This window comes from Haliotis rufescens, unplaced genomic scaffold (genome assembly GCF_023055435.1).
Source record: "Haliotis rufescens isolate VD_foot unplaced genomic scaffold, xgHalRufe1.0.p SCAF_7, whole genome shotgun sequence".
Classification (NCBI taxonomy): domain Eukaryota; kingdom Metazoa; phylum Mollusca; class Gastropoda; order Lepetellida; family Haliotidae; genus Haliotis; species Haliotis rufescens.
Window position 1 is genome coordinate 25,651,618 of NW_025964361.1, and position 13,401 is coordinate 25,665,018.

General features: G+C 38.5%; 1 protein-coding gene across 5 annotated transcripts in view; it reads right to left on the minus strand.

Annotated features, from left to right (window-relative positions):
* Positions 1-13,401, minus strand: part of LOC124137488 (myotubularin-related protein 6-like) — a 107,491-nt gene that overhangs the window by 57,592 nt on the left and 36,498 nt on the right. For all 5 annotated transcript variants that reach the window (XM_048387640.1, XM_048387641.1, XM_048387642.1 and 2 more), the window contains exon 2: positions 6,636-6,752. In XM_048387640.1, the coding sequence (XP_048243597.1) occupies positions 6,636-6,752 (117 nt within the window). The remainder of the gene's footprint in view (positions 1-6,635; positions 6,753-13,401) is intronic.

The following is a 13,401-nucleotide window of genomic DNA, read 5'->3' on the forward strand; positions in this document are numbered from 1 at the left end:
ACACAGAAATGAGACCACAATTAATTTTGTTTTTTTACAGAGTCTGTATGGACCGAATTACACCTTTTGATCAGACAGCCACCTGTGTGTTTCTCTTAGAGGTCTTTGGTGAGATATTGAGCAGAACACCAAGATTGAGGTACCGGTAATTGATTTGGGGTTTTGGAGTTAATCGGCTAATGTTAGTTTTCTCTCACCAGAAAAAAGTATCCAAATCAATTAGGACAACATGACCTTTAAGGGAAAAGGTTCCAAAGAGATTGATTTCCAGAAATAATATCACTACCAGCAAACGTTTTTTGTTCAATGGGGAGTTTTTTTATAAGCAGGGATGCTGTCCCTTTGATATTTACACAGATAGTTGAGATTAAATTTTCATTCCAAAAAATTATTTTGATTTCAAACATAACTATTACATGTGCATATGATAGTCAAAACCTGTTAAATGTAAGCCATAATAACAACACCATTTCTTCTCAGCTTAGTCCTGTAGTCCTTGCCAAACTGCCAAATAGTTAAGGTGTCATAAAGACTAGTAGTGAGTGAGAGAGTTGGGTTTAATGCCGCTTTTAACAGTATTCAAGTCATATCACGGCGTGTCAACTTAATGTGGGAGGAAAGCCCGAAGTGATGCAGGTGTCAGACGTTTACCACTTTGGTGAAACCCACGAGCACGGGTATGGTGCTGACAAACCTAGAAACATAATCGGGGCGAACCGGGATTCGAACTCACAATCGTAGGTTTCTAGCGTGCCTAAGGGACGCAACTCTGCAAAGCGAATCGCGGCACCTTAGACACCTTAGACCCCTATAAGGACTAGTAGGTGACTAGTGTGTGTGTTCTGTAACTGCATATGGCACATACCGAGAATGGAGGTGACTTAGTCAGTGTAGTGACAGACAGTAAGACTGTAAGCATCATGGTGACCCAATATTCAGTTAGTTATTTGTCATGATAATCACCACGTAAAATGAATTCCAAGTGGAATTCTTGATATCTCTACTTTAAATCATAAAAAAACCTTACTTGATTTGCAATCATCTCTACTGAAAACAGAAAACTGTCCCTTTAAATGACCTCAGACTGATATCCTAGTTTGATTGTCATGCAAGGCGATCACAATCACTTCAGAGTTAGTTTCTCAAACTGTTAGCCCCCAAACTTAACATCCAAAACAGCCTTTACAGCTACATTCTTTGCTTTCAAACAAATTTTGGCCCCTGCAGAAAAATCCTAGATGAATCCTTTTGGTACTGTTGAAATCAAGTGTAAGTCATTAAAGACTCCAAGTAGATGTTCTTCACAGACGAGGGAAGATGATTGATGTTAGCTGCAAGGGCAGGAGAAGATCAGACACCAGACAATTCTGTGGGTTAGGAAGGAATTGATTTGGAGTAAGAATAGACATGTTGTACTAGTATCACGCAACTGACAGTTGTTCAAGTCCGGGTCCTTTTTGTGTTATCCCTGTGCAAATAAATCAATGCAAACATTACTACGAACTTGGAAAATTCTCGCTTTTTAGGGGAAAGTGAAATGTGGGATTAAGCTATTAATAACACATGCATACCTTTCAAAACAAAGCACTTGTCACGAACGAGTCATGATGATTCCAAATTTGAATTTCTCAGCATGTACTACTTGAAGACAAGGTGTTTAAGTAAGCACTCTGAGAAGTACAACCTCAACTACCTGGCTTGGATGCCTTATCCCAGAGCCAACAATCCTACTACCATGAATGGCTACAGCCCTTGTGTTTGACCATCCCTCAGGCAAGCCTACACTATGGATAGGACTATTTAGAATCATGTGTTTACCGTATATACCTTTACAAGATTGTAAAACAATTTATTTGAAAATTGCCATATCATGAACAAAAAGCTTTTGCACCAAAAACTTCCTTGTTGACAAAATGGAAGAAGAAATGTATTTCTTTAGGTCCAGGTATGCCTCAAATCAATTTCTTTTTAAAACACAGGCAGAAAAAACCCACCCGATTAGCCAAACTATTATTAATAAAAATAAACTATGCAAATTTATAACATATATGCCTCCACAATAAAATCCAAATGATCTTCATCTCCAAATGGCAGGATGATATTGGTCATGTCTGCCCAACAGGCGTGGCCGTGGAGCGAAATCTGGACCTTCTGCTCACAGAAGTAGTTTGCATTAAGTAGATACTTGTCCCTGACATTTAAAAGTAACTACTTACCTTTGGGCTCCTGTTATTATAGTTATAGTCTTGCTTTCAACTAATGACAGGAGCAAGTGAACACATGGAAGCTATTGCATAACTGCTTTGAAACACTAAGTAATTGTTTCTTCTCAGGGAAACAACTGGAAAGCTTGAATAAATTCTCAGATAAAGAAAGCAATTTGAATACATCAAGCTAACAATGAATGATACTTGACATAACAATGAATAATAATTGAATATAAAATTCAGGAAAACTTGATCTTACTCCAAAGTTACCAGTCTTAGACTCCAGACTGGTCCTGTTGCCAATGGCAACGGAGAGAGTTACAGGGTTTCAGGTCAGTTCATTTTCTTGGGCATTTGACTGTTTGTCATCCAAAATTTCCTGCAGATTTTTAAAAATTTGGTCATGATGTAGAAGCATGTCCTGCCAAAATTTGATAAAGTCATGAAAATGTCCTAATGATATTTGTCTCTTGCAAAACTGCCTGTTAGATATTGATATCAAGATGTGGAAGAAGCAAGATAAATTGATATAAAGGTGAATATGTCCAAATGCCATTTGTCATTAGCAAAATCACTCTCACATGTTGATATTAAGATGTTATAGAAGTAATTGAGGCCATGGCTAAAACATTTATCTCCAGGTAGCTATGGTAACAACGTTTGGGACATCAAGTAATGGTCATGCTCTGTTTTCATCAAACAATTTACTGCCATGAAACATCACGCGCATACACATAAGCATACACATACAAGCACAAATCACAACTGCTAATAGTTATCTAGAGTACAGCAAATATTGAATGTCAACACCAGAGAATAATCAGGGTCGATTATCTTCCGAAACAGATTTTATTTGGCGAAAAGGCAAAAAGGTGGTGAAAAATGTATCAATAGTTTGCTGAAAATGTGATGACACCAGGTGTTCACAAAAAGGGTAAGCATGTCCTGATCTCCTGGTACCACCCACCACTCACACAATGTGCATGAAAAGGTAAATGTTTGTTAAACTTTCTCTGCTGTCTAATGCCACAAAGCAGTGTTCCTGTAAGAATTATTACTGAATTTATTATTCTAAAATGTTGAAGTTCAGTGCTGTCATTGCGCACATATACCAGGTTTCAGTCCGCAAATTCATCTCAACTAACGAAGCCTTGTTACCACGCAAAGACGGAATTTACTCCTTCCCTACACAAAATACCCTGTGCCCTGACAGTCTCTCATGACAGTCTTACGCAAGAAGCTTTCCATGACATTACCCAGCTAACCTGATTGACCTTATCCACTAGGCTTCCCAACAACATTCTTCTTCCGATTTTGCATCACTTCCAAGTCTGCAGGCTACTGCTCCGATATATCACATGTAAATACCACTGACACATGAACTGGCCATGTTAGGATGCAGAAATCCATCCACCTTCTTCAATTGATGAGAGAGTTATCGCAAAGGCAGACAACCGTTGTCTTGAGGATTATCTTATATTGTATTTAGTGGTAGAATTATGTCCAGGATGAAACTATAAAGTGTTTACTTCCCTTCTGACAGATGTCAACTAGTCTGAGCAAAATAATGATTTTTTCCCATTTTGCCTGCCAAAAGAACTGTTAAGAATCCCAGAAAAAATCCCTGTAATAACATGCTTTGGCTTATATTAACAACACCTTGGCAGCAGAGATGTGCTTATGTTGATGACTATATTCTCTCTGAGGCTGGCAAAGTTCGAAGATGCCAGTGGTTTGTTGGTTTAGTGAATAATGGCTAGAGTCCAACCTGGAAACCAGCCAAGTCCTTCGCTTCCTTCAAAGCAGGGCACGAAAGTTCTGTGGTAATTGCAGACTTGAGTGTGAAGCACCCTAACTCAAATGTAAAGTCAGCTTTCAATCCCAACACCGATGATGACATTCCACATACCAGAGACTGCATTGTGCTGACCAAGAGAAAATTCTCCCTTAAAACCCTGCATGTGTCTGTGCTCATTAACCATGCAGATGAAGTTTGATGACTCTTAGAAATGCAGAGAACAAATATATTCATTGAGCACACTGGTGGGTCCATATTGATGAAATCTAGAGAAGGCGGAATATTCAATTTTCTTTCAATCCTCTAAACATAACATACGAATTAGTGTTAAACATAAGATGTTAACATTCAATATTCAAAGTATAAATTCTTACTATGTACCTTCTTTGTTATTAATTCTAAACTTACAACAAAGAAGTTCTCTCAGACGTCATTTTCTAATCATTAACATCAATTCTTAATTTTCAGGGTGTCAGAGAAAATGATCAGTGAGCTTATACAATCCTATGAAAGAAACAACCATGCCATTATGTCTTAATTAAGGCTGTCTCAGAATGGCATCTTGGGCAGTAACGTGCTCAAAGACATGGCACTCTTCAGGCGTCATCCACATTCACAATTCATAGACATCATTACCGAAGGTGACCCAGGGTTAAAAACCATTTACAGTCACTCACTGGTGACTACTCAGCCTTGCCATTGTCAAAAAACCAGGAACTACGAAAATGTGAAATACTTTGAATGGTAAACTTTCTGTTGAATATCCATGGCTAAAAAATAGTCAAGACTGTCCAATAGAAAGTTGGACTGAATACACTCCTTTGAAGAAGATTCAGTATTGATTTCCTGAATAATTCAACCAGACTGAATCAATGTCATTGATTTCATCTTAAACTTAAAGCACAGAATCTTCATCATGACTGAATCAAGACATTTTTCCTTTAGGAACCAACATGATAGCCAAAGTGTTCCTCTCTGACAAAACATGTTCAACTCAAAACATGAGGTTCTGACAAGACTTTGATCAAGATTCTGCTTACACTTGAGAACTTCATGTAATAAGCCTTGCTCCGAGATGAGGACGTTTCTTTACTTTCAATCATTTTCAAGACAGAAGCCACAAAGTGATTAATACCTAACAGGAAATTAAGTTTGATCTTGAGACTGCAACATAGGGAAGTGAGACCGAAGCTGTCAAAACTCTGGTGGCCATGTTTCATAAGTCTCATCTATTTGTGGACAGCTCGAGATTCTGTCATAACTTCAAGCTTTGATGCATGTAGAGGTATTAATTTATCACAAATAAAACTTTTGAGACCATCCATCAACACATCAATAATTACAATCCATTATTGTGTAATGGTTTTGTGTTAAATGAACCAAATTCTCTCAAATTGAAAACCAGCTGTGATCACAAACTACAGTCAGCCTGAGTCAGGGTCTCCTATTAAAATTGGATCTGAAAAACCTGCAAAAATAAGTAAAACAATTCATGGAGGCAAAGTCGAAGACTCCAAAATGATGTTGGTCCTGTGGAGTCTTCAGAAAAACATTGTGTGAAGTTGACTAGTGAAGTTACAATTCTAACATTTGGGAACCGTTTGCCTTGCTACACAGTGTCTATAGAGAGTACAGAGGCTTTATGAAGTTTAGTGTTCTCTAGATTATTTGTGACCATTGGCGATCTCTGTGGAAGCATTGTGAAACATTAAAAAAGATTGGACCCTATTATTAGTGTTCACGATTAAGAAAAATTACCACTTATGATGCTGCCAGTCCAGATTTCTTTTACTCTGGATGGAACAATTTCAACAAAAAACTACAGAGGGGCATAATAAGAGATTATACATTGTTAATTTATACATGAAATCAGAGCTCTAGATAAGCTTTTGGTTATTTGTGTATTTGGTATCCACAAGTTTTAGAGGGTATTCAAATTTGTTTGGACCAACCTGTTTCTTCATATCTGGGTATTTAACTCAAAACCTGTTTCATAACAATCCCTGTAAATCATTTAAAACTATGTGAATAGTAGTATACCCGTCTGCGTCTGCTGGCAGCTCCCTCTTCATGAAGCGACTAAATAAGATACAACATGTACATTGTCTAGTATGTTTGATGCAGAAGCTCTTCCAGAATGTAACTGTCAGTAAGTGAATTTGGCGATCGGCTTACACACAATCATTTTATCTAATAGTTATAAAATATGCATTAATTCTAATTCGGTAACATATTTATAGTTTTTGTTGCGTATTTGATACCCTAGGATTGATTTGTCTGCATATTTCAGTTTATTTTATGCATATTTTACGAGCTTAGCAGAATAATTATTAGTTTTCTGTGATACACTTATGTAAATGCCACTAAGGATATAAGTTCACATATTTTATTTTATTAACTTGATCTACAAAAAGGATTCCTGCCACATCATCAGACGTGCACGTTGTAAACTTTGAGCATCCATCACAAGAACGTCCCCGCTTTGACTGTTGGGCAGGCAGGTTTCCTAGACACTTTTATAACAAGACTTGTCATTAGTAACACATTAAACAGATCATTAAGACCAAGAAAAAATTGATTAACAGCGGTTTGGGCGAAGTAGAAACCAGCAAGGAAAATATGTGACCTACCCATGTTTCTCGCTTGCCCGCATTGTCGACAAAGATTAGATGCGTTGTTGTAAGGTACAGAGTGCCAACCACTGGCTTCCTCGCATTGAAGCGGTCCATGAGCTTGACATTCTCCACCTGAAACACATACACACATTTATACTACATGAGCTTGACATTCTCCATCTGAAACACATACACACATTTATACTACATGAGCTTGACATTCTCCACCTGAAACACATACACACATTTATACTACATGTCACAGGAGGCAAAGAATGATTCAAACTCGGGGTTTACTCTAGGAACAGCATTATTCCTTGTGCAGTATTACAGTAACCAGCACAAACAAAGGGTCACATTATATGATACTGGGTCACAGCATATGACACAGGTCATATCATATGATACTGTGTCACATCATATGATACTGTGTCACATCATATGATACTATGTCACATCATATGATACTGTGTCACATCATATGATACTATGTCACATATGGTACTGTGCCACATCATGATACTATGTCACATCATATGATACTGTGTCACATCATATGATACTGGGTCACATCATATGATACAGGTCACATCATATGATACAGGTCACATCATATACTGGGTCACATCATATGATACTGGATCACATCGTATGATACAGGTCACATATACTGGGTCACATCATATGATAAAGGTCACATCACGATAATGGGTCACATCATATACTGGATCACATCATATTATACTGTGTCATATTATATGATACGGGGTCATTTCATATGATACAGGTCACATTATATGATACTATGTCACATCATATGATACTGCACTACATCATATGAAAGAGGATCACATCATATGACACTGAGTCATATCATATGATACCGTGCTACATACAAGTCACATCATATGATACTAGATCACATCATATACTAGGTCACATCATATGACACTGGGTCACATCATATGATACTGTGTCACTATCATATGATACTGGGTCACACCATATGATAGAGGATCACATCATATGACACTCGGTCATATCATATGATACTGTGTCACATCATATGATACTGGGTCATGTCATATGATACTGGGTCACATCATATGATACAAAGCAGCAGAGAAAACATCTGAAAGGGTAGTTCAATAGCTATTGCTGTGGAACAGTTATACAAGCGGCCATTACATAATCGATTTAGGTTACTTCACTACAAGATGAGCATGTCAAACTGTGAAAAAAAAAAAAATATGTTTTGTCCCAATATTAATTAGGATATGATCTTAAAAATATAGATAGAAATATAAAGCAGGTGTAAAGGGTGTAAAATGTGCTGGAAATAATGCATGAAGAGGTAGAAACAGTTTACTCAGATTAAGAAAGGAAAGAATTGCCATATGTTATGTAGTACAATGTCTTAAGCACCCTATGGATCATTTCCATAGCATTAACAATGATGCATCCCCAAATAGCACCCCTTCAGCCAAAGTGTGTCTGCCCTATCTGATCGAGACAGTATTGACAACAGATTAGTCGCATTTATGCATTTGAGAACGGAAAGATCATTACCCATCTCCACAATAATCACTTCAACTACATACATAAGTGCTAGTGACCTAATCATTCCTGTAAGCCTCAAGAGGGTGTCTGAATGACCAACCTAAACTGACACTCATAATAAATGGCATCATGTGTACATTAGTTGAAGTCTAGCAGGCAACCACTATCATTCCTTCAGCAGCTGGAAGGTTCAGAAGACGAGGATCCACAAAGTTGTTTTTCTATCAATTTCAACCTACATTTGTTGCACTTAATTTGGCACCACATTACATCCCCCAACCCATTCTTCACCAAACCATCCGTTTCACAAACACTGTGTAATCAGACACCAAATTGAAAATAATTGATTGCTTGTTCCCGAGGCAATGACTATAGATTAGTATAGATCTGGTATATAAACCCGGACCAATCCATACATCCAGAGAAAGATCATCTCATTTCCTGACCAGACGGAAGCACTCTCTCTCTCAACTCCTATGTTTGGGCTGACAATCCCAGGAAACTCTTCCAACACGCAACTCTGGTTGGTGACTTTGATAACAGAACCCACAGTGGATAAACCTAAAGGCACAGTGAAATTGGTTAATTAAGAGGAAAACATTACATATTGTGATCTAGGTGACATTATCACAGACAACTGCGGATTGTCATTAAATATTTGGGTCCATGCTTGAACATGGCCTAGGATAGGAGGGCCCAGTACTTTAATACTTCTCAGTGCACGGCTAGAAAAGTAGGTCAATGGACCACTGCCTACATGAGACTTTGAACTGACCAACATGATCATATTCGCTGGTCAATACGTTCTCAGATGACCATGGTTGAAGTGCTCATGTAAATAAAACGACAAACTCTTTCCATAACTGTAAGAAATCCATCCAAACTAAGATCAGTTTCAATCTGTCTCTACAGTTTCCTAGATTTCCATTCTGGGAGACAAACAGACCATCTGAGCACTTGCAACAAGTGCAGTCCCATAAGGCTTAACTCGAGATCACAGTGTTAGAAACTAAAGAGGACCCTGGGGTCCTTCAGGCATCGACCACAGCATCTAGACCCCTGTCATGCCCGGAAACATTCAGTTTCAACATGAAGCAGTGCTTGAAATTAAGCATGAAGTCAGGGGGTCCTTGTCATCACCCTCATGTCACAAGTTGTTGATGTTGATTGTTGTTTAACGCCACACTCACCAATATTACAGATATATGACGGAGGTCTGTAGATAATCAAGTCTGAACCAGATCCAGTGATTGACATCATGAGCATCAATCCATGCAATTGGGATACGATGACATGCATCAACCAAGTCAGCGACCCTGACCACCCGATCCCAAAAGTCGCATCTGCCGACAATCACAACAGTCGCCTTTTACGACAAGCAAGTGTTGCTGAAGACCTATTCTAACCTGGATCTTCACCTGTTCCTCATGTTACAAGCTGAAGAGGGTCACCCCTATATCCAAATACCACAGAAGACGTGGAGCCCAGGACCTCTCTTATTTGGACACTGTTAAGAATACACTGTAATGTATCAGAGACATCCGATGCCCTAGTCAGCAGTCACCCTGCTTGAGGGGCCCGAGAGACAGATGAAGGTGCACACGGCTGGTGACCGAGGCACACTAGCGGACTCCTTAATTACAATCTAACAGGGCTTGACAGTGGTTATTAAGCTGAAACTTTGGGAGCAGACAAGTGTAGGTTATCATGACTACATGTCAGGATAGCTGGCCTGGACAAGTTAGGTTAATCAAGCGCTTTATACACCAGGGAGATTCAGCCATAATTTGTTCTAAGTTAATACGGTCATCTGATGGAGCTCTTCTTCTATGTAATGATGTGTTTAATGGAACACCCCTTTCTGACAGTTCTGACCATGATAAATAGTTGTCAAACATGGCCTTCTATGTGCTACCAATTCATTTAAGGGGCACAAAACACAGCAATATGGGCTCAAACAGCTGTTGTTCTTATACACAACCTCAGAACACTCTGCATGGAAGAGGTTAGCATTTCTAAAACTTTCTGTTGCTTTTTCAACTATCCTGTCTGTGGTCACTTTGTTGAATGGTTGTAAGATGATTGAAGTGTCTGGTCAACTGTACCAAAAGGACATAACCACTAGGGCTGGGACCAACTGTGAGATCCGATACGAATCACGATACCTTGCTCGCGATACGATACGTATCATGATACTTGCATATGCTCTTTTCTGTGGTGTGTAAGCCATGTGTTTCATAGACAGGATGGCCAAATACCTGGCACACTAAACATTTACAGTTGGCAGTGTAAAGTATGGCGCAATTGATGAAAATATTTACGTTTTCACAACACAATTTCACTAGTAATTAGCATGATTAGTGTTTGGTGTAACATTTATTAAAGAATATATTTAAGGTCAGAATCGATACTTTTTACTCTGTTTCGATTGTGATCGATACTTGTATTGAGAAGTAAAAATTTGCGATCCACTGATGCATTGTCCCACAACTAATAATCACACCACTCTTACAGTAATCAGGATAGCCACACTGCCTCATGATATTCTACACTGTACCAGAACAATCTAGCACTGCAAAGTCATTGGCCCTTTATAAAGAAACTTTCTATCTTGTACACTTTCAAAATGAGACAACATGTTCCTACTCCAACCATATGTGACATAGAATAAAAGAAGTTGCTATCCATAAAAAGTCTCATGTATTCATGTTCTTCCAGCTTCTAAATGCCTATTACAGACTTCATCCAACCATATGCTCTTGATATAATTTGAAAAACTATACTGATCCAAAGTATGATTATTCTGGAAAAACTGAATGACCTTTTTTAACCAAAGAATGTGAATTATTCATGCATGAATCTGGAAATCAATGATTGGACAACATATTTATAATTTTTCCCAATTATCTATAGATCAGTGTTTTCACAATGGGCAGGTGCTTGTCATGCAACACACATCAATATTTCAGGTGTTCTCCCAAACATTGCCAGCCACAGTGTTAAATCTATTGGTTCTTTCCAATTGATTAGTCAATAAAAAAAATAGTTAAAGATTTCCTTTCAGCCATGATGAAAAAGTTGAATGAGTGAATACATACTCTACTCGGCTTTATTTAAACTGAAGATCCTTGGAATCCTGAGGATTCTGTTTTCATATTCCACACAAAATGGATTCCAATTTCTCCAGGAGCTGATGCCTGGCACTGGTCTTTTGAAATTGAGAGGACTTGATGGCAAAGTAAACAATCCTGCTTAAAACTCCTTTGGTAATCATATTGAATATATCCCAGTTGTGACATGTCAAGCTAAAAGTTCATAAACAATAACTTATGAAGGGTGGGTGAAATGTTCTGAGCCTAACTACGAAGAAAACATTGGACACTCTTAATAGATGGTATGTATGAGTACTAAACCTTCCATGTTTACAAGCTGCATTTGACATGAAGCAGTGATTAAAATTAAGCATGAAAGTCAGGGGGTCCTTGTCATCACCCTCATGTCACAAGTTGTTGATGTTGATTGTTGTTTAACGCCACACTCACCAATATTCCAGATATATGATGGTGTCCTGTAGATAATTGAGTCTGAACCAGACTATCCAGTGATTGACATCATGAGCATCAATCCATGCAATTGAGATATGATGACATGCATCAACCAAGTCAGCGAGTCTGACAACTCGATCCCGTTAGTCGCCTCCTACGACAATCATAGTCGCCTTTTACAGCAAGCATGGGTTGCTGAAGACCTATTCTAACCCGGATATTCAGAGGTAAGCTGTATTTGAACCAAATACACAACCAGGCAGCATATCTCTGCAGGAATCAACATGCACTGCATTGTCATCAAGTATTTCCAAATGAAAGGACCAACTCCAACAGCCATCCATGTGGAAATGGTGTCAACTTTAGGGGATGACATGCCTTCCTTTGCATCTGTTAAGAGTTCAAAAGCTGAAGAGAAAGCCTCAAAGATCATCCAAGATCAGGAAGACATTAAACTTCATAATATACATGATATGATTATGAATAATCAATGACGTCACACGTCACATACCAACACAGTAGGCATCTCTCATGAGAGAGTTGGGAACATTCTGAGAAAGCAACTGGACATTATGAAACCTTCTTACTCCAGATCAGAAGTGCTCCAGTTTCATCATCTTTCATGAGAATTTATTTCATTTGAAGCAGACACAGGTGAGCTGTTGAGCAATTTGTAAACATGGATGAGCCTGGGGTTCACCACAATTAACCAGAGACTGAACAACAGTCAAATCAGTGGGAACATCTTAGCCTCATCCTCCAAGGAAGGCAATGTCTGTTCCATCAGCTGGTACAGGGGACAGCTTCAGCTTCGTGAGATTCCAAAGGAATCGTGGACTACCGCCAGAAAGGTCAGACCATAATCCTCTTAGGCAACTCTCTAAAGGTGTGTTGTTTCACCAGGACAATGTCCCAGTGCCCAAGTCTGTGGTTGCCATGGTTTCAATGGATGACTAGCTTTAACTCACTGAAATCCTCCGTACTTTCCAGATTTGGTACCTTCAGATTTCCACTTCTTCCACAACTTGACAAAAGAACTGTCTGTCAAGCATCATGCAAATGCTGATGATGTCATTTCTGCTGTAGAGGACTTTTTACACCACCGGGGGGGAGCCTTCTACACCAGTGGGATCAAGCCACTCCAGTATCATTGGCAGAAATGTGTGGACCTCGCAGGTGATTATGTTGAACAAGTTATAAGAACCCCAAACTCCATCAACACAGTCAATCATAGTTAGGCTCAGAACTTTTCAGCTACCCTTCATAACTAAAACCTCGTCAGAGACTTTAAATCCTGCACTTATAACCTCAACCCTCTCTGCCTCATTTCATAAAACGCCATGGCCATTCATGGCTTCTTTATTTGCCCAAGTATGACACAATGTGAAAAAAAGTATACACTTCCCTTTCACTTTTGAATGCAGTAATTAAGACAGGGAGTTCTTATAATTTTCTGCTACTCTTACAAAGCCTTATCAAGGAAGCACTGAATGAAATGTGGATAAAAACTTCTGCTCTCTCCGATTTCATTTATGATTTATTGTGGTCTCATTCATGAGTCATATCTATAGTTTTTTCATTTACTCATTTAAAAATTTCAATTGAATCAAATCTTTGAATTTTTTAACATTAATATTGAACTTTGCCCAGTTTTCTGCTAAAGCTGCAGAATTCTG